The 21,888-nt window shown below is 33.6% G+C and overlaps 1 protein-coding gene across 4 annotated transcripts; it reads right to left on the bottom strand.

Moving 5' to 3' along the window:
* Window positions 1-4,579: 4,579 nt before the first annotated feature.
* On the bottom strand, window positions 4,580-21,261 carry LOC127091667 (uncharacterized). 4 transcript variants are annotated; one of them, XR_007791966.1, is made up of 6 exons: window positions 20,896-21,261; window positions 20,606-20,802; window positions 20,245-20,284; window positions 20,045-20,109; window positions 19,563-19,665; window positions 4,580-5,528 (listed from the first exon to the last, which is right to left on the bottom strand). XR_007791966.1 is itself a non-coding variant. In XM_051030353.1 (5 exons), exons 1-4 carry the CDS (start codon window positions 21,227-21,229, stop codon window positions 19,612-19,614), a joined length of 468 nt encoding a protein of 155 aa, XP_050886310.1. In that variant the 5' UTR covers window positions 21,230-21,261; the 3' UTR covers window positions 4,580-5,528; window positions 19,563-19,611. The 4 variants fall into 4 exon arrangements, 1 of the variants encoding a protein (XP_050886310.1); XR_007791967.1 differs by having other exon boundaries at window positions 20,763-20,802; XR_007791965.1 differs by lacking the exon at window positions 20,045-20,109.
* Window positions 21,262-21,888: the final 627 nt, after the last annotated feature.

Below are 21,888 nucleotides of genomic sequence, written 5' to 3'. Positions count from 1 at the left end.
TGTTACGGATGACATATTGGATAGACTCTTCTTTTAAGATATTGTTGTCACTTTTAGTTGCCATTCTCTGCCCAAAGATATAAGCACTTTAACATTAAGTTCATCGTTAGAAAAATTCCTACCAAGAGCGATCGAGTAATTTTTCAAGTACACAAATATTTTCTGTATGTCAGTGATTGATTCTCTGGGCTGCATTCTGAACAATTCAGACTCTTGATATAATGTGTTCAATCTTGATCTTTTTACTTCAGTGGTTCCTTCATGAGTGACCACTAACGTATCCCAAATTTCTTTTTCCGTTGTGCATTGAGAAACACAAAAAAATCCATCCACTATTAGTGTCACTTGAAGTAAGTTGATTTCTTTCTTGTTATGGAGGACCTTTTTCTAATCATCTTCATCCCATGAGATTTTTATTTTAGATGTACCAACGCCATTGACAATACTTGTGGGAACAAATGGACCATTCTCTATAGCATCCTAAACTTATTTTCCTTGTGCTTCGAGATGTGCCTTCATACGTATTTTCTAAGAATCAAAGTATTCTACATAAAACAATAGAGGCTTGTTGTTGCTACCACCGTCTCTTAAAATCAGATTTGCAGAAGCCATTTTTGGATCTTTAGGAATAAGTTACATATAACTTGCTCTGATACCAAATATAAGTACAAAATGTAATCTAAGAGGGGGTGAATTAGATTAATAGGTGTTTTGCAATTTTAACGCATTAAGTGTGATGGCAATGTGTTCTTATTTTTTCAAAAACATTATGAACGGTAAAATGCAGAAAAATAAAAGACACTAAGATACATACTAGTTCCCTTTTCTAATCAAGGATACGTCTAGTCCCCTCACACCCCGTGAGATATTTTACTGTGATAGAAACTAGTATAGTTGAATCACCTTAATTCTCTTAAACTTTATACCTATCAATCACCAAGCCCCCCCCCCCCTCTCCCCCCACCTTGTGATTTTACAAATTTAGAGAAAGAAAACATACTTCCTCTTCAACAACCTTGATCCAACAATTTTGGAGTAAAGTTACAATAATTTGATATGAGTTACAAGTGAATTTTGGAATAGAATTGAGTATGGCTAATTCTGAAAAACTTCTAATAAAACAAATACTCCTTATCTTTCAAGTATATGAAAATTTAAATATTCTACACTCTTATGCGCTTAAGATATTTGTGATATGATATGAAAATGATATGCAAAAAGTATTTGATTAAAAGTATGAAATAAATAATGTAGAGTGTTTTTGAATATTGAAATAGGTGAGTTTGAAATCTGAAAAATTGATTCCTATTTACATGACACAAGCATCCATCGATCTATCATGGTAATGTTTGAAATTTCATCAGAAAAATATTTGCACGGGTTTGGGAAAAGTTACCACGAAGAGACACAATATGGGAATGTTTCAGAAAAAACTAAAATGCTTCAGGAACCAATATATTGGTCCTTAATGTCAACCTATTGGTCCATTTATGCAACGTTATAACTTAGAAATTTAAGACAAGTCAAGTGATTGGTTCAATGCAACAATCGATTGGTTTAACAGAAAAAATATTTTTTTTCTAAAATTGTGAGTTTGAATCAATCTATTAGTTCAAGGCAATAATTTATTGGTCCATTGAAGAAAACTGATTTTTCTAAAATAGTGAGTTTGAAACAATTTATTGGTCCTTGATGTCAATTGATTGGTTCTAAAGTTTTAATGTTAAAAAAATTGAATTTTGCTTAGGACAATCGATTGGTCCATAGTATCAATAGATTGGTCCTTTAAAAAAAACCAAATTTTCTAAAACAGGAAGATAGGAACCTTTGATTATGGCTTAGAGTCAATCGATTGTTTCTTTTGAAAAATGCAAAAAAATTAAAATTCTAAGTTATGACAACATGTCCATGAGACAATCTATTGGTTCCCATATGTCAATAGATTGTATTAAAGCTAATTATGACATGTTTCATAGTGAAAATCAAATATATGAATGATTCAAAATTATAAATGATCTTGAGCACTTAATATGTGTATATGAATTAAATTTCATATACCTTGGATGTTAATCTTAAGCTTGATTCATGAAATCTTTACTTAGTCCAAAGCTAATTTTAAAGTCTTCATTGTTGACTTGATCATGATGTAATATTTTATCTTCTTCACTATATTTGTCTTCATCAAAATATACCCAAGTGGAGTCTTGACGTTATAAAGGGAAGCGCCCCGACGCAAAATTTTAATGAACAATTCACTTTGAATCGGAGAACCCTACAAGCACGACTCTTGCATTCTCACAAACCTTTTCATATAACTCATGACAACATAACCCTTACGTTGTCATAAACCCTAACGCAACATGTTCATACCATAAAAGCATAATGATCGACTATTCAATATGATTGATCGAAATTCTATTACTTCACCATACAAATTTCAGATTTCGAAGCAAAATAAACCTTAATCATTCAAATGAATAACAATCATTACACGAATTGAATGGAATAAATAAAATAGTATATCATCTGATTTCACGCCAGAATTATTTGTATCATACATAAATCGATCAATCATATTTGAATCACTTATGGATGATCGAAGTATCACCTCCTCACCATACAAACTTTGGATTCTAAAGCAGTCAACATCAGACATCTAAATTATACAAAACTTTATGTTAATATTTAATTTCTCTATTATTGTTTAATTCATTATGTAAGTTTTAATCGAATTAAGATATAAAATAGAGAAAATAAATAGTTAACTTGTTTATGGTTTCATAAGTGGCTCTGATGCCACTGAAGGGAAATCACGATACTAAACATAGAGAAAAACAAGAATTTCTCTTAGAATATCCTTAAAAATTTACATGATCAATGATAGAATATCTACCTCTTGTGGTAGTCACGATCAAGAACGTTGAATAAAGAACAACGCCTTTACTCAGTCCACATGAACAGAGTGCCTTCAATCTTAGTGATAGTGGTTATGGATGAAGACTGTGTGTGTGTGTGTGTGTGTGTGTGTGTGTGTGTGAGTGAGTGAGTGTATGTATGTGTGTGTGTATGTTTGTGTGTATGTGAGAGAGAGAGAGAGAGAGAGAAAGAGAGAGAGAGAGATAGTGTGTGTATGTTTGTGTGTATGTGTGTGTGTGTGTCTGTGTGCATGTGTGTACCGAGTGTTTCCCAAAATGAATTTGGTCAAGCATGAAATACTTTAGTACAAGGGTTCTATTTATATAATCGGTTGTGTGGGTTACAGGTCGAACAAGCCCACAAAGCACATTATACCTTACAATTTATTTTATTTCACTTAAGTGCATCGCATCTTATGGTGTTTTGTATTTTAATTAAGTACATCATACCTTACAGTGATCCATATTACACTTAAGTACACCGTACCTTCGGTGTACCATATTTCTCTAATTAACGATAGTGCATTAGAACACAAGATTCACTTATTTGTTTTCTCCCTTCAAACTATCCTTATATGTGTGGCCCTATAGGTTCTTGTGATGTTGATAATTCTATCAAATTACACAGTTAATATAATAAACAGTGAGCGGTATATAGAAACACATCACTGCTACCTAAGTCACAAAAATGTCATGTGATTTAACAAAATATTTGTGATAATGCTTATATGTATAATTACTCTTTCCTCTCATGTCTATATTGATTACAAGGCATAGACCTTGTCGCCCTTGTCTAGTTCAATATTAGGCCCTTAGACATATATCTTATTATGCAGGATGGTTAAATTCTATCTAGGTCACTCATGTCCCTCAACATGATTTGTGGAGTATCCATCAACTATCTTTATGGTCATTATGTTATGGGCAATGTTTGATTAGCAATAAAATAATCAACTCCATATTTATGGTTTATAGTGGTTTTAGGTCGAATGGTGGTATACACTATTATCTCCTTCAAAGTAACTTTTAGGTCGAATGGTGGTATACACTATTATACCAAGAGGTGAGAATAGGTCAGCAAGCCACCCGCCAAAGCCTTGTGACCCGACCTACTTAAAGCTCGGTTTGACCAATCTTGTTTGATAAAAAAAGTTCAAGCTCAGAAATTTTAAAATGTCAATTAATTTAAATAGGTGGAGTTAAGGCTTATAGAAAAGCATATTAGGCCTTTCAAGTCATCCTATTTATGTGTAATCTTATATATTATATTAGCTTATAAACTAAGTGTACATAGTTAATTTTTGCAAAATCTTGAAAGATATATAAAAATTATAAACAATCATTCTTGATGATTTAAAAACAATAGTATTCGATAGAAGAAGAAATATTAATCTTTTTAACTAAGTGTATATAATTAATTTTTGTAAAATCTTGAAAGATATGAAAATTAGAAACAATCATGTTTGATGATTTAAAAATAACAATATTCAAAATAAGAAAAAAAAAGATGAATATTTAAAAAAAATCCTATCAATATATATATATATATATATATATATATATATATATATATATATATATATATATATATATATATATATATATATATATAATATATATATATATATATATATATATAATAAATTTGAAAGTGAATTGTTGATTTACATTTAGTATGATGCAAAAAGTGGGAAAAAAGATGTAGAGGCTCTAAAAAACTTTATTAACATAAAAAAATTGGATTTACAGAATCTAAAAAGTAGGCTTTTAAACAGACTAATAGGTCAAGTAAGTTTTTAAAAAGGTCAAGTAAGCTTTAAAAAAGGTCAATTCATATTCAAAATAAATCCTTTGACAGGTAATAGGTCAGGATTAGGCCTTACTTTTTTTCATTATGCCTAATTTATTTAAGTAAAGCTCAGCTCGAACTGACTTCTTCCCACCCTTATTTATATTTATGTGAAGATTTGATAACTCTTTATCCATGACTCTTGAGATGTGATCATCAGTCTATCTATATAATAGTCTCAATGCTTTAATATCATCTCATTTCACAATAAAGCTCTACTATAGATATTTTAAGAATAGTATCCTTATGTTTAATGGAATCTCATGATTAAGTCACATTTAATGTTTCATTAAACGGACTACCTATTCTAGGGACTTTATTATTTTAGAAAAACAAACATAACAAATAAATGTCTTATTATTATTATTAATAGATAATTTGATACAAGTACCTAATTCTAATAAAGTTATTGGTCTATAGAGCTTATACCAACAATAACCACAAATCTCCTCCCATCTTGTGTGTGTCCCCCTATGTAGGTGTTGTTGTGTTTTTCCTGTGTTTTTGTGATTCCTTCTTTCTGTTGGTTATTATGTGTTCCCTTATCATTATCTTTATATTTTTTTCTTTGTTTTTTGGTCTTCTTTCTTTGTGTTCTTTCTTTTCCCTGTTTTTTGTTTCACACTTTCTTTTTCCCATCTCGTTGGAATTTTGATAGGTCCTTTTCTCTTTTCTATGTCCCCTAATCGGTTTAGTTAATGCCTTCTTTATGGAGTACATAGGCACAAGTTCAGAGAGCAACTAAAAAACGGTGCATGTCAAACCTGGAAATCAAAATAGCAATAATCAGCACTAAAATCAAGATCTCACCCAAGGAATCTCTTAAAAAGATGTCCAACATCAGAATGTAAAAACTATCTCTACACTTGGACGGAAACTGCCTCACATGGTTATCCCTTTAGAAGACTGTGAAATTCAAGGTAACCCTAAAACCCCATCATATATGAAAGATCACCATAAACATACTCAAGAACCTAAATTCCTTCTCAATGATGATGAAGAAATCCAAGAACAGACAGATTCTCCTAGAATCAGCCTGTTGGGAAAACAAGTACCAATAAAATCCATCCACAAATGCTCGATGCAATCGGCCTTAGATAACATTTGGTGCAATCCAAAAAATCTACCTGTTAAAGAACTAGATATAGTCCTATTCAACATCGTTATGGATAAAGTGGAAGATCATAAACCCATCCTGAAAGCTAGCTCATGGATGTTCATAAATGCCTGGGTAATTCTACAAAAATGGAATGGAAGGGCGACGATCAACACTCTTGAGTTCTCTAAAGCACCCATTTGGATCAAGTTATGGGGGATCCCTATTAATCACTACTACAAATAATATTTTTTATGACGAAGTTTTCACCTCGAACATGCTAAAAACCGAGAGTATAGTTCCTGGTAGCTTCAAGCTAACAACCCATTACCTCAGTTTTCTATAAAACGGGGGGAATATATCTATAAGAGAGTGCTATTTTATTTTTAATATAACTTATTACCTCAGTTTTCATGAAATCCGAGGGAGTTTAAATATTATGGAGGTCACTTCGAATCCCAGTTACTTCATTTTTATGTTTTTCTAATGGTTTAATTAGTATTTCTCACTTGGTGTATTTCCTGATTCCATTTTTTCTTTGTTAAGTTTTGTTTTCTTCATTTTTTTATAAGTTAATTAGTAAAACTTAAAATCCTTGTTATCATAAAAGTTACTAGCTAGGCGATAATACGATTGAAAAGGAAAGGAAAATTTTCATTGATAATCAATTACATATTACAAAAAAAACAGGACAACAAATAATTATTCCACATATTCAAACTTTTGACTCCACTCAACTTCAACATTTAATCCTGCTTTTTTTATCGTTTTAACTATCCCTAACTGAGAGAAAAGTTCAAGAAGAACTCTTCCATATGGTATGAGGAAAGTCATTTCCTTGCGAGAGGTCACAACCATTTCCATTAAGAAGTTAAAAATAGTATGAGGAAGATTAATTTTGACGTTGTGGATAAGGAATTACAAAATATGTTTGTCATCGGAAATAAGCGCCTAGTTGTTTCTCTCTTGGACGGAGATTTGACATTAGAAGTTAATGTCAAACTTTTGCAATTGGGATGAGAATAGCAAGACTGGTGAGCTTATTGTAGTTAACATAAATTAGGTGAAGGTGAGTTGATAAGACATTGTTGAATTTATAATGTTCAACATAACCACCTTTCTCTTCACACTTTATTGTCTAGGAAATAAGTGATAGAGTAATGGTGATATGAAATCCAAATACATTGGACTGTATTATCTGACCAGATTACCTATGGAGGCATTTAACCAGGACTTTATGTTAGGGACCAATTAGTACTACTTTTTATATCATTTTATTGGTCCCTTTTACCAAGTTTTGATGTAATTACACACTTTTATTCTCACTATTTTGTATAAATGCAATTAGGTTTAATTTATTTTGTTTTGAATAGTTATTTCACATATTTGTTAGTTTTGTAGAATTTTTGGATGAGAAAGCTTTGGATTGCAGCATCATAATATGGAAGATTTTGGATGAAGCTTGCAAAGCAAGGAAACTGAGGCAGCTTCAGTTCGCCCCGCGAACAAAGTTCGCCCCGCGAACAAAGTTCGCCCCGCGAACAAAGTTCGCCCCGCGAACTGAATGACAGTGTCAGTTCGCGCCGCGAACATAGTTCGCCCCGCGAACCCTGCGAATCCAGCAAACTGATTTTTGGGTCAAAAGTGCTGTTTTGAAGGCCAGCTGTTGTTGCCATTTTGGTGTCTGCCTTGGAATAGCTTTTCTGCTTTGGATGAGAATTACCAATTAGGGAAATGTCAACCCTTTTTGTAAAGAAAAATACATTATTCTTGGGGCATTCATTATAATTCACACATTCAGATATTTTGTAAGGGAGAAAACAGAGTTTTCTCTTCTTTAACATTCTGCTTTGTAACAATGGTGATGAGGAGCTAAACTCCCTTTTGTCAAGATTGGAGGTAGTAGCTATTCTCATCTGTTTATGTATTCACTTTGATTTATATATTTGATAAAGATTGTTGATGTATTGAATACTGTTTTTGCTTTACTTTGAAAACCAGATTTGGGTAGTTGTCGAGAGAGATTACTTGAGTTTAGACATAAAACAGATTTTCAAGTAGTGAATAAGTTGTAGAGATAGATTTATTCATTACTCTTCTTTGGTATTAAACATTAAAGACTGCTATATTGATAGTTAGGTGGAGAGATCGTCTAAGGATCAATATAGTGATTATCACGATATCATTTAGACATAAATGACTTTGAGAGGATACTTGAACATCATCAATAATCTTGAATCTATTTATTTATCATAAGGAATCATAAACATTTGAAATAGTGAACTCCAATCTTGCCAAGCTTTTATATTTGACTAAAACCATTTCATAGTTTTTGTTAACATTCACTCACAAAATAGTTTTCCAAACAAAACAACCCTGTTACTTTCTAAACTTATAACATTTGAATTATAGAACGGCGGTAATATTACCCAATCTCTGTGGATACGATATAAAAATATTTGCCGAAGATATACTTTTCAACAAATTGGCGCCGTTGCCGGGGATTGGTGTTCGATATTACAAGCATTGCAATAATTCATTGTTTTAAGTTTTGTTACTTTTACTGCTATCCCTCTTTTATTTCACTTGGTTTGTTAGTTTTGTAGATTCTAGTGCATGCGAGGAAAAGCAACCGAGGAGCAACTTCTATTCGATCCTGAAATTGAAAGAACACTTCGGAAGCTCAATAGCAAAACACGAAGAAGAAGGAAACTAGCCGAAGAGAGAAACCGGAGAGAAGAAGCATCTACTTCCGCACTTGTTTCAATCGAAGAAGTGGTTGTAGAGGCTTGTGAAGGAAACATGGCGGAGGATAATCGTACCGAAATGTCCGCTAATAGTCCAAGAAGAAATGCTCAATTTGCCCGTGGAGGAAGAAATACGGAGATGAAGACCGGAATCCTCCAACTTCTCTATGCAAATCCATTCACCGGAATGGACCATGAAGATCCGTATACCCATCTCATCAAATTCTATGAGATTGCGGGTTCTACGGGAATTGATGAAGCGGGTGAAGAAACATTATTCAAGAGGATGTTCCCACACTCCTTAGTGGGAAAGGCAAAAGAGTGGTACCTTGATCAAGAATCAAGAGTGATGACGGATTGGAATTTGTTAGAAGAAAAGTTCTTAGAAAGATATTTCCCTCAATCCCGATTCATGGAAGCCAAAACGGCTATTGCAGTATTCACTCAAGGAAGCAACGAGTCTTTAAATGAGGCTTGGGAAAGATTCAAGTCAATGTTGAGAAAATGCAAGAGTCATGGTTTTGATGAGCTCACTCAAATCCATATTTTTCTAAATGGGCTCCAATCAACTCACAGAACACTTTTGGATGCTACCGCGGGTGGCTCTCTTATGTCAAAGAATGCGGAAGAAGCTAAAGTCATTATTGACCGGATGGCACTCAATGATCGTCAAAGTCAACATGATCGTAGTCCTTCACAACGTAAACCGGGAGTTCTTGAGTTAAATACCAATGACGCCATTCTTGCTCAAAACAAGCTACTCTCTCAACAAGTGGAGTTGCTTACTCAACAAATGGCCAAGCTTCCACAGCAAATGAAGGAAATTCAAGCTTCTCAAGTTCGACATCAAGTAGCATGTTGCGAATTATGTCAAGGGGATCACCCTACTGGTTTTTGTCCTCCACTGGAAGAAGTAAGCTATGTGAACAATCAAAATCAAGGCTATCAAAGGAACAATCAAGGTTATCAACCATCAAGGTTCAACAATCAAAATTTTCAGCAGCAAAGTCCTTACCAACATCCAAATTCTCAAGGACAGCAGTCGCAAGGAGGAAGTTCCAAGCTAGAGGATACTCTTCAACAATTCATGCAAGCTTCCATGGCAAATCAGAAGAGTAACGAAGCAGCAATTAAAAATCTGGAAACTCAAATAGGCCAACTTGCAAAGCAACTGTCGGAACAAAACGCAGGATCTTCTTTCTCCGCTAACACTCAACCCAATCCAAAGGAGCACTGTAAAGCAATATTTACTAGAAGTGGTAGAGAGTTGACAGGTGAAAAAAGTGAGGAAATTACAATAGATAATGATATGGATGCTATGCTGGAAAATGAGTATGTGGCTTGTGGAAAGAAGAAAGTGGCAGAAACTGCTCAGTTCGCGCCGCGATCTCCCTTCGCGCCGCGAAAACAGCAGAACCAGCAATTGATGGAAGAGCAGCAGTGTGAAGCGGAAATGAATAAGGAAGTCGAACCAAGGAAGAAGAAGAAAGGAGAGAAAGGAGTGAAGGTCAGTCCAGTTCAACATTTACCATATCCGCACGCACCATCAAAGAAGGATAATGCTAGGCATTATGCACGGTTCATGGACATCTTCAAGCAACTCCAAATCAACATTCCATTTGCTGATGCATTAGAACAAATGCCGCGGTATGCTAAATTCATGAAGGACATTCTTACCAAGAAAAGGCGACACGTGGAAGATGAGACCATATTGCTTGATGCACGGTGTAGCGCCATCATCCAAAAGACTCTCCCAAGGAAGGAGTCTGATCCGGGCCGGGTTGTTCTATCGGTAACCATTGGAAGCACATACGTTGGAAATGGTTTGATTGACTTGGGCTCTAGTATAAATTTAATCCCCCTCTCCATTGTAAAAAGATTGGGGAATGTTGAGATTAAATCGACGAGAATGACTCTACAACTAGCCGACAAGTCTACCACCTCACCATACGGAATCGCTCAAGACATGCTTGTGAAAGTGGACAAATTTTTGTTTCCGGTGGATTTTGTAATAGTAGAGATGGATGAGGACCGTGATGTACCCCTAATTCTTGGAAGACCTTTTATGAAAACTGCTCGGATGATGATTGACATAGATGATGGGCTAATGAAAGTGAGGGTGCAAGATGAAGAGGTAGCCTTCAATCTTTTTGAAGCCAAAAGGCATTTCAATGGTAAGTGTGAGTCGTTCCCAATCGATGCCACCAAGGAGGAACCAGTGGAGATCGCAAACCAGGCTCATGTTTCTAACCCATCAGAGAAATCTCTTATCGGAGTCTACAAAGTTTCGACCCAAAATGAAGGAGAAGAGATGGAAGCAAAATTGCATGAATACTATTTGAGATTTAAGTGTGTTTTTAATCAACTTGGTTTACCAACATTTCTGTTAAATTGTTCTTACTCTTAAGTCAAGCTTAAAGCAACCGAGAAATGATCGCAAAGAAAGAAGCATAGGACACTTCGAGTGGTGATGATAAGAAGTAGTGTCGGTATGTCAAGGTACACTTTATCGCTTTCTAGACTTAACATGAGTAGTTTGATGGTTTGTGCAAATTTCATATCATAAACTCATTGAAATGTATGTCATCTTTGAATCAAAATAGGACTTAACCATTTGTGAGGAAGCTTTCCATTGTACACTAAAAAGCGGGAAACCGAGCATTATTTTAACTCATTCTTATCATGCTAAATCATGCATCAATCTATTTTTGTGTGTAAAATTTTTGAAAATGATAGAGACATTGTTGTGAGAAAAACCACTTGACCAAAAGGTTTGAATCAACTAACCTTGTGAGGAATAATCCTTAGTTAAACCCCTTTGAGCTTAATTTAGGATTCATTTTGTTGATCATTAAAAAAATCAATTGAAAATTGTGGAATAAATGAATCCTAATTTCTTTCGTGTCAATTTAAACCTTAAATCGAGTTGTTGAAAATTTTGCCTTTTGCTTATGTCTAAGTAGGAGCATTATTGAATAGATTCGGTTTTGGAAGCTAAAGTTGGGGAGAGTAAAGTGAAAAGTTGATTAGAAACTTGGAAAAGTGAATTTTTATGAAAGGGTGAAAATTTGAAAAGAAAAAAGAAAAAGAAAATACCCTTGAAACCATAGAGCATAAAAAAAAAGATTAGAAAAAGAAAAGCAAAGAAAATGCTCATGGTTGTGTGGAGTTGAAAAGAAAAAGAAAAAGAAAAAGATAGGGACCAAGGAAAAGGAAATTGTGTAGAGTTGAATGTTTGGGAATGCTCCCTTAGGATATGCAACTTTGTAAAGTCTCTTAATCATATCCTTTCTTGTAACCTAGGCCACATTACAACCTTTGAAAGACCTCTTGATTCTCATTTTTCACATGATTTGGTATTTGTTGTGATAACCGCTTGATTTGAGTTGTTGTTGATTTAATTGCTTGGATGAGTGAAAGTAACCCTTCATGTTATTCATCATTATTATGATGTGTGTGTAAGTTTGATTCAATTTTGACATATATGGTTTTGAATTCCATTGGAATGATTTTTGCACTCAACCATTTTCCTTATTCATGTTTTGTCTAGAATTAAGATAGGTGGACTGAGAAAAATTGCCAAACACTTTTGAACCATTTGAATGTCCTTGGTAAATCCTTGTTCCAATCTTTTGTGTTATTGTCTTGGTTGTGAGGGTGGAAACTTTTGTTTAGGGACAAACAAAATGCTAAGTTGGGGAGAGTTGTTCGGGACCAATTAGTACTACTTTTTATATCATTTTATTGGTCCCTTTTACCAAGTTTTGATTTAATTACACACTTTTATTCTCACTATTTTGTATAAATGCAATTAGGTTTAATTTATTTTGTTTTGAATAGTTATTTCACATATTTGTTAGTTTTGTAGAATTTTTGGATGAGAAAGCTTTGGATTGCAGCATCATAATATGGAAGATTTTGGATGAAGCTTGCAAAGCAAGGAAACTGAGGCAGCTTCAGTTCGCCCCGCGAACAAAGTTCGCCCCGCGAACTGAATGACAGTGTCAGTTCGCGCCGCGAACATAGTTCGCCCCGCGAACCCTGCGAATCCAGCAAACTGATTTTTGGGTCAAAAGTGTTGTTTTGAAGGCCAGCTGTTGTTGCCATTTTGGTGTCTGCCTTGGAATAGCTTTTCTGCTTTGGATGAGAATTACCAATTAGGGAAATGTCAACCCTTTTTGTAAAGAAAAATACATTATTCTTGGGGCATTCATTATAATTCACACATTCAGATATTTTGTAAGGGAGAAAACAGAGTTTTCTCTTCTTTAACATTCTGCTTTGTAACAATGGTGATGAGGAGCTAAACTCCCTTTTGTCAAGATTGGAGGTAGTAGCTATTCTCATCTGTTTATGTATTCACTTTGATTTATATATTTGATAAAGATTGTTGATGTATTGAATACTGTTTTTGCTTTACTTTGAAAACCAGATTTGGGTAGTTGTCGAGAGAGATTACTTGAGTTTAGACATAAAACAGATTTTCAAGTAGTGAATAAGTTGTAGAGATAGATTTATTCATTACTCTTCTTTGGTATTAAACATTAAAGATTGCTATATTGATAGTTAGGTGGAGAGATCGTCTAAGGATCAATATAGTGATTATCACGATATCATTTAGACATAAATGACTTTGAGAGGATACTTGAACATCATCAATAATCTTGAATCTATTTATTTATCATAAGGAATCATAAACATTTGAAATAGTGAACTCCAATCTTGCCAAGCTTTTATATTTGACTAAAACCATTTCATAGTTTTTGTTAACATTCACTCACAAAATAGTTTTCCAAACAAAACAACCCTGTTACTTTCTAAACTTATAACATTTGAATTATAGAACGGCGGTAATATTACCCAATCTCTGTGGATACGATATAAAAATATTTGCCGAAGATATACTTTTCAACACTTTATTAAGAGATTAGTGTAGATGGGTCCATGAAGCATGTCAAAGTAACCTTTCAACTTTTGTTTGGAAATAGTTTTTATTAGATCAAAATCTTTGTCTTTCAACTCATCGAAATCAACAAACTTTTCATTGATAACGAACAAAAGATTTTCATCTCCGTTGAAGGTTTTTGTAGACATTTTTTGAATAAAAAGAAAATATTTTTAAACTAGATTTGAAGACACAAAGAAATGGAAATGAAATGAGACGTGAATAAATAAATTGGAAAAGAGGGGGTGAAACAATCAGAGAAGCTCAAACGCCTCCTTGAAAATCCAAAAGATACGTTATGTTTTGAATAGGGATGATCATTACTATTCTAGTCATTTGATTCTAAGGTTAGATGTTTTATTTTTATTTTTAATATAAAAACCACATATTATCTCTGTTTTTCATATAACCGAGGGGAAAAACCATATATTATCAATGTTCTTCAATATTGAACAGAATATTTTTTCTTCTCTTGCAATCTATCTCACATAATAATGTTGATGTTGTTGTTATATTTTTGTAATAACATTCGTATGTTGTCAATCAAAAAAAATATTTTTTCTCTTTCATGTGAAAGCATTTGCCATGAAAATATTTGCTCAAGATAATGAAATCTCTCTGGGATGGATTGCAAGAAATTTGAAAAGATATGTTGTTCTCCAAGAATCCATTGTTAAACTCTTGACTTGTTTAAACAATTTATTTTAATATTTTGTATATTAAAAAAGATTTGTTCCATCGGTTTTTAACAAAAATTGAGAGGTATGTGGCGCTTGGGTTGAAACATATTTTATTGTTTTTTTTATTTACAAAGAAACATATTTTACCTCGGTATTGAGTAATAAACGAGGTCAAATATAAGCGTGTTTATTCAGTTTATTCACCGTCCTTAAACAAATCTTTGTCGTCCATTTAATGAGTATCAACGCTTAAGACACTGTCATTAGTGATTCTCGTGAAACTTAAAACCTTCATTATAAAAGCATTCTGAATTTTAAAATTTGATGTTATTGAATCCACAAGAAACTCAAACGTTGTTGTGAAACCCTCTATGTTTAATCATAGCACCGTGAGATTTTACAAAGTAAAATTGTCAATGTTATAGATTGTAAGAGCATAAAAAATTAGGTGTAGTTTCATATGTGGTTGGTGAGAGTCTATTTACTTTGCCAAAGATTTATGTGATGGATTGCAAGTACAAAAAAATGGTTAAAAGGTTTGTGTTCTAACATATTCTCTTAACTGAATATTTATTTTATTTTTGTAACTTTTTTTTGTTTTATATTATACATTTGATATTCCTCAAGATCAATCAAACCAGGATCCCAAACATTTTTTCTTCTCCAAGATATCTAACATTTGTTCTTCACCAACAACAATGACGGTGAAGAACAACATTTTTACTTTAATATTTTATGCAAATAATGTAATGAATATTATATATAATATATATATATATATATATATATATATATATATATATATATATATATATATATATATATATATATATATATATATATATATATATATATATATATATATATATATATATATATATATATATATATATATATATATATTCTTTTAACTGAATATTTATTTTATTTTTGTAACTTTTTTTTTATATTATACATTTGACTATATATATCTTTCCTCTTGATTTTGTTATTAAACCGAGAGGTATATGGTGCTAGTTTGGAAAGTATAAAAAAGTTATTGTTGGGGTTCGAACCCATGACAATTCAAACTAACACTTCAATCATTTTTAAAATAAGGGGTGAAGTTTCCACTTTTCATGTCACCCTTCTTTACCTCGACATTATAACCGAGGTGAAATTCATTTCGCGTTTGACATGACATGTATTATTTGTAGTAGTTAATGGTAAAACAATCCAAATGGGGTAGAAGATCGGTGCCCAGCTTGGTGAGGTTATGGAAGTAGGCATCTATGATATGCCTGACAGAATAACTATTGTAAAGATTTGTGTTAATTGTGCAGAAAAATACCTATAAAACAATGCATGTATGTTGGTAGCAAGAATAATGGTATCACTTGGATATACTTTCGATATGAAAAAAATCCATCTATTATGTTTGTACTCCTAATGGGATGTAGAGAATAACACTACAAAAGACAAGTTTCACCCAACCATGGTATATCATAAATAAACCCCATAGGCCCTTAGTTAAAGACTAATCAAACCGGAAGGAGGCATATGCCTCAGGCAGAAAAAAGGTTTTGCACAAACCCTTTTAATAAACCAAGTGTTAACCTTCACAGCCTCATACCCAAAGGCCATGATGGAAAAATGGTTATTCTAACATTGGAGGAAACACAATAGGACTCTGACACAACAACAACTTCAGTGATGAACTAGAACAAGAAAAGAAGATTTCTCGAACTAGAGCATGTGACTAATGATGAACTAGAACAAGAAAAGAAGATTTCTCAAACTATGGCAAGCCTTGAAGATAAGGCCAACCATGAGGGATGAAGATATTAGCTTGGAATTGTAGGGGGCTGGGAAACCCCCAAGCATGCAGAACTCTAAAACATCTGATAAGAATTCACTTACCCAATATTCTCTTTTTGTCTGAGACTAAAGGTTTTAATATGAATAAAGTGTATAAGAATATGTTGGATGTTGGTACCTTAACCAACATTCATACTGTTAATTTTTCTGTTAACGGGAAGGGGAAGGTTGGTGGTTAAGCTTTATTGTGGGGGCATGATATTAACATGTACACTCTTGATTCTAATAGAAATATGATTGACTTTTACATTATGTCTAATAATGATGATTTGAATAATATTATGTGGAAGGTACTGGATTTATGGGTATCCAAAACTTAATCAAAAAAATTTAATTTGTAATCTAATTAGTAACCTTGCTCAAATAAATGTCCATCCTAATTAGCTTATTTTTTGTGATATGAACATTATTTCCCATACTAATGAGAAGGCATATATCAAATTCAGTTGACTCAAATCAAATTCAGTTTATCTTTTATGCTTTTGCAATAAGCAATCTCACTGACTTAGGCTATGAGGCCACTGTGGAGACCTGGAGTAATAACCATCAAGGAAAGACATATATCAGATCCATGTTGGATATGTTTCTAGCTAGTGTGGGACGGTTTATGATGTTTCCACATTACCAAAACAATCACCTACCAAATTCTAAAACTGACCATAACCTTTTACTGTTGGTTTTTCAGCAAGATCTCGTCCATCATAACAATAGGAAAAATATTGAAAAACCTAAAAGATTTGAGAATATATGGATGGATAACCATGACATACACAACATCATCAAAACTAGATGGCAACAGAATCACCACTAGAAGATGTCTAAGAAGCTTGAGAGTATGATGGATTATATTTGGATGTGGGGAAATAAGACCTTTGTTTCACCCATCAAGGAGATAAATAAGCTTAACAAAAAGATAAGGAATCTTCAGGATAGAAACCCTAATAAAAAAACTACCAAATAATTATGGATATCTGAAATAGAATTGACACTCTTTTACATCAAGATAAGGTATGGTGGGCTCAAAGAGCCAAGATGAATTGAGTCAAAAGGGGGGGGTAGAAACACCAGTTTCTTTCACCACAACGCTAATCAAAGGAGAAAACACAACAAAATCATAGTTATACAAAATATTAATGGGGACATTACATATAAAGATGATGAGATCCAATACGTAATGCTAAGGTACTATAGGGATATGTTCAGAGTTGAAAACCTAGCCTATCACCCGGATTGCTTCCAAGACCTGAATAAAAATCTGACTAAGGACCAGGCCAAGTCCATTGATAAGACCTTCACTCGGGAGGAGATTTACCTAGCTGTGAAGAACCTTAAGGGTAATGTTGCCCCTGATTCTGATGGGTTCCCTGCTAGTTTCTACCATAATTACTACGATATTATGGGATAAGAAATCACCAATACTATTTTGAACATTCTCAATAACAAGGGAAACCTTTAGGATTTCAATAACATTTTTATCATCCTGATCCCCAAGAATAATAATCCTACGAAACCTACTAACTATATACTCATAGCCTTGTGCAATGTCATAATGAAAATCATTACTAAAACCATAACTAATAGACTTAAAACCCTTCTCTCCTCCATCATCAGTGAGAACTAGAGTGCTTTTATGCATGGGAGAATCTCCATTGATAACACTATGGTTGCCTACGAAGTTTTCAACTACCTTCATAAGTATAAAGGAAAAAATGATTTGTGGCCATTAAAATGGACACAGAGAAAGCCTATGATATAATGGACTGGAATTTTATTCAACAAACCTTAATTGGTTTTTGTTTTCCTAACAATATTATTAATCTCATCATTAACTGTATCACTACTGTCTAGTTCTCTATTTTGATAAATGGTACCCCCCCCCCCCCCTCCACGGACAACATTATTACTACTATAGGAATAAGATATGGATACCCCTTATCCCATTATCTTTTTATTTTACGTGCTGATATTCTTTCAAATCTAATTAGAATAGCCCAACAAGGAAATAAGTTTTCAGGCATAACTATAGCCAAAATAGCTCCTAATGGTACTCACTTTTTCTTTGGAGATGAAACCATGATCATCTGCAAAGCTGGAGAGAGTGAAGAAAGTACTCTCCTAGACATGATCAACAAATATCAAGGCAACTCTAGAAAGAATATTAATATCCACAAATCTCAAATGATGTTCATCACGAACACAAGCCAAAAAGACAAAGACTTATTTCACAAAAGACCGAGCATCCTTTTTGCAACAATATTGAGGCATGATTTAGTCTCCCTACTATGATTGGGCATTCAAAAAATAGAAGCTTTAGTTTTCTTCAGGGCGAAATTCGGAAAAAACTAAAAATATGGAAAGCCAACACCCTTTCCTTTGTTGGAAGGGCTACTTTTTCAGGGAATACACACCTCTGTTATAATCAATTACATGATCCCTAAATGGTTTTGTAAGAATATGGAAAGCATGACATCCAGATTTTGGTAGGGTAAAAATAAGATTCATTGGATAAAATGGAAATATCTATATCAACCTAAAATGGAAGGAGGTCTTGGTTTTAGAACTCTGCATGAGTTTAACAAAGTCATGCTAGCCAAGCAAGTTTGGAGACACCATACTGAGCCAAACACTTTGGCGGCCAAGCTTATTAAAGCCAAATATTCAGACATATTACAAGCTAAGATGGGTACTAGGACTAGCTACCTTTGGAGAAGCCTATATCAAAGCATTTGGGTTATTAAATAGGGAAGTTGTTTGGACATTGGTAATGGTAAAAGCATAAAGATTTAGGAAGACAATTGGATTCCAAACCAACGTAGGTTTAAAATCCTAACACAACAACCCTTGGAAATAATGGTTGTTGGAGTTAGGAACCTCATTGATGAGGAAAAAGGTTGTTAGAACCAAATCATGCTTAATGATAACTTCACCCCTAGGAACGGGACTAGAATCCTTCAATCCCCATTACTAACCAATATGAAGAGGAATAGCCCAGCTAGAAAGCCAGTAAGGAAGGCTATTAATTGGTGAATACATGATGCTATAGTATAATGAACTGGAACAGAAATCAAGTTATGCAAACCTCCAATAGAATGAAGTATAAAAACCTTTGTAAACATGTGTGGGGGAGCAATATTACCCCCAGAAAGCAGTTTCTCCTATGGAGAATCCTAAAGAAAGCTCTCCTTGTGAAGGAGAACCTGGCCCATAAGGGAATAAATCCCAATGGCATTTTGTGTCCTAGATGTTATACAAATGTGGAGACTGCAAATCATTACTTCATGAATTGTTGGTAAACTAGGTATGTTTGGTTTGACTCACAACTATACATTCAAATCAATAACATTCAGACCAACCTAACTAAATGGTGCATAGATAACATAATATAGATGGGCGAAGACAATCTAGACAAATTCATAAACCTTCTGGACGGGATTTAGATGGCTAGAAATAAAAGTATCTTTGAGAAAACTAACCTTCAAAGTATGGAGGTTACCTAGTTAGCCAACAAGAGCTTCATTGACTTCAAAGCGACGAACTCCCGGGACAATCAGAAAGGCTAGAATAATATGGAGGAACCTGGAAACAAATCGGACAACGATTATGACCAGAATAGGAAAGGCCAGAAAATTATGGAGGAACTTAGAAAGAAACTGGACAACGATTATGATCAGAATAGGAACAACAATAATAAAAAAGTGAAAGGCAACAAATAGGGCATGGATAATAAGAAAACTTATATGAAGATAAAAACACCCAAAGAAGTATGAATAATGATAACTTTGTTGTAAATAAGAAGAGCAAAAGTCAAGATTGCGTCCAACTTATGGATAGGATAAATGATATCATTAACACTACTTATAATTTGAGTGAAGAAAGACGGAAAATAACAGCTATACTCGAGAATATGGATGTTATAACCAAGTACAAAGCAAAAGGAAAGGTAAGCAGTATATACCCAAGGCTAAATAAGAAATGAACCAATTAAAGGATAACATTAGTAGTGATCCTTCTAGGTCCAAACTGCACACCCAAAGAACCATTCAACATAAGAACAATGGCAAAGTCAACATGTAGAAGAAGAGACAAGGATATAATTCACACATGCAAAAGGAAATTTATAAAATCAATAGTGCTAACAATTTAAACAAGAGTTACCTGGTGAAATTCACTCACGAAGACTACAAGAAGAAATGTACTACAGAGAAGAAAACGAAGATCAGAAACAAAAACATCAGGATTAACAAGTCATATAACGATGATGAAACCCTATTGCAATCAAGAAGAATAAAGGCCAAGACTTCAAACAACCTATAGATAGGCTTAATGATATTCTCACTGCTACGAACAATTTGTAGGATAGAAGATGAAAAATCACAGAGTTTCTAAAAAATATGGATGCTAAAACTAAGTATAAAGAAAAAAGGGAAAGGTAAGCAATATATAATTGATGTTGAAGACAAAGTGAACCAGATTAAACGAAACAAAAGAAAAAATATCTCTAGGCCTCATTCTCTACCTCACAAGAACAGGAACAAAAGTTCCCCTCAACATAACTCCAGACATCAGAAGAGCGGCAACAAAGTTAACATGTAAAAGAAAAGAGAAGGTCAAAAATCAAGCATGCATAAGGATATTCCTATGAACAATAGTATTAAAAAAGAAACAAGAGTTACCTAATGAACCTCACCCATGAAGACAACAAGAGCAATGCTTCTGAAGAGGAGAAAACCCATATCAACAAAAATAACATCAGGATGAACAAAACAAATAGTGAAGATGACAAACAGAAATAGAACAAGTGGTTACCTCCTAAAATTGGTTGGACAAAGGGGAACTCGGATACTTGTCTAAAAGAAGAAGGATCCTGGGGAATTTGAGTGGTTATCCGCAACCGTGATGGTTCTTGAATCATGAAAAGCTCTATGAAGATGCATGGGAATGACGACGCTCTAGCAGCGGAAGCAAAAGCCTTAACAATTGTTATGGAAGTTGTGATCAAGCTCGGACTGAAGCGGGTGGAATTTGAATCAGACAACCAAATGCTTATGAATATAATCAGTGACACCCAAAACAATAATCGAAACCAAACTGAAATTATTGTAAATGCGATGAAGAAGATGAAGAGACAATTCAAAGACATTTGTTTCAGACACACTAGAAGATAGAAAAATAATGTCGCTCACGACTTATCTAGGGTTTTTACCTCCCCTAGGTTAAACTTTGAACCGGGTCGCCTGAATTGTACCAATGGGCCTAGAGCCCAATTGTAGTTTCAATCTTATATGATCATTTTCCTTTAAAAAATATAATAACTACATACGAAACTAGTAGTAATAACATATAAAAATAGTAGTAACAACATATACCGTCTTAACCACCTTATAACTAATTCCTAAACAACTTAGAGTTAATTAACTAACAACAATATCCCACAACCACCATTAGGCATATATAAGACATTTGTACACGAGTTTGTTAACACAATCATCATCAACAATAATACTTCAAAAAAAAAGTCTTTATCAAAACAAAAGTTATCAATTTACTCCTAAAACAATTTAATGAAAATGAAATTAAATTTTGATAGGTACATAATCATCTCCATAAAAGTTTAATGTCGATTTTTTAATACCACGATGTAAGACCCTAACTTTGATCCTAAGATCCCTCATGGCATCATATCATTGCACATTGCATTTTGCCTCAAGGATCATAGCATCTTGGCTCCTTAACCCTAGGGTGGGACTTGTGTGAGTTGGTTTGAGATCACCAAGCATGCTTGAATTGTATATTATTGCT

The sequence above is a fragment of the Lathyrus oleraceus genome, chromosome 6 (genome assembly GCF_024323335.1).
Source record: "Lathyrus oleraceus cultivar Zhongwan6 chromosome 6, CAAS_Psat_ZW6_1.0, whole genome shotgun sequence".
NCBI lineage: Eukaryota > Viridiplantae > Streptophyta > Magnoliopsida > Fabales > Fabaceae > Lathyrus > Lathyrus oleraceus.
This window is presented reverse-complemented; position numbering and strand designations above follow the sequence as displayed.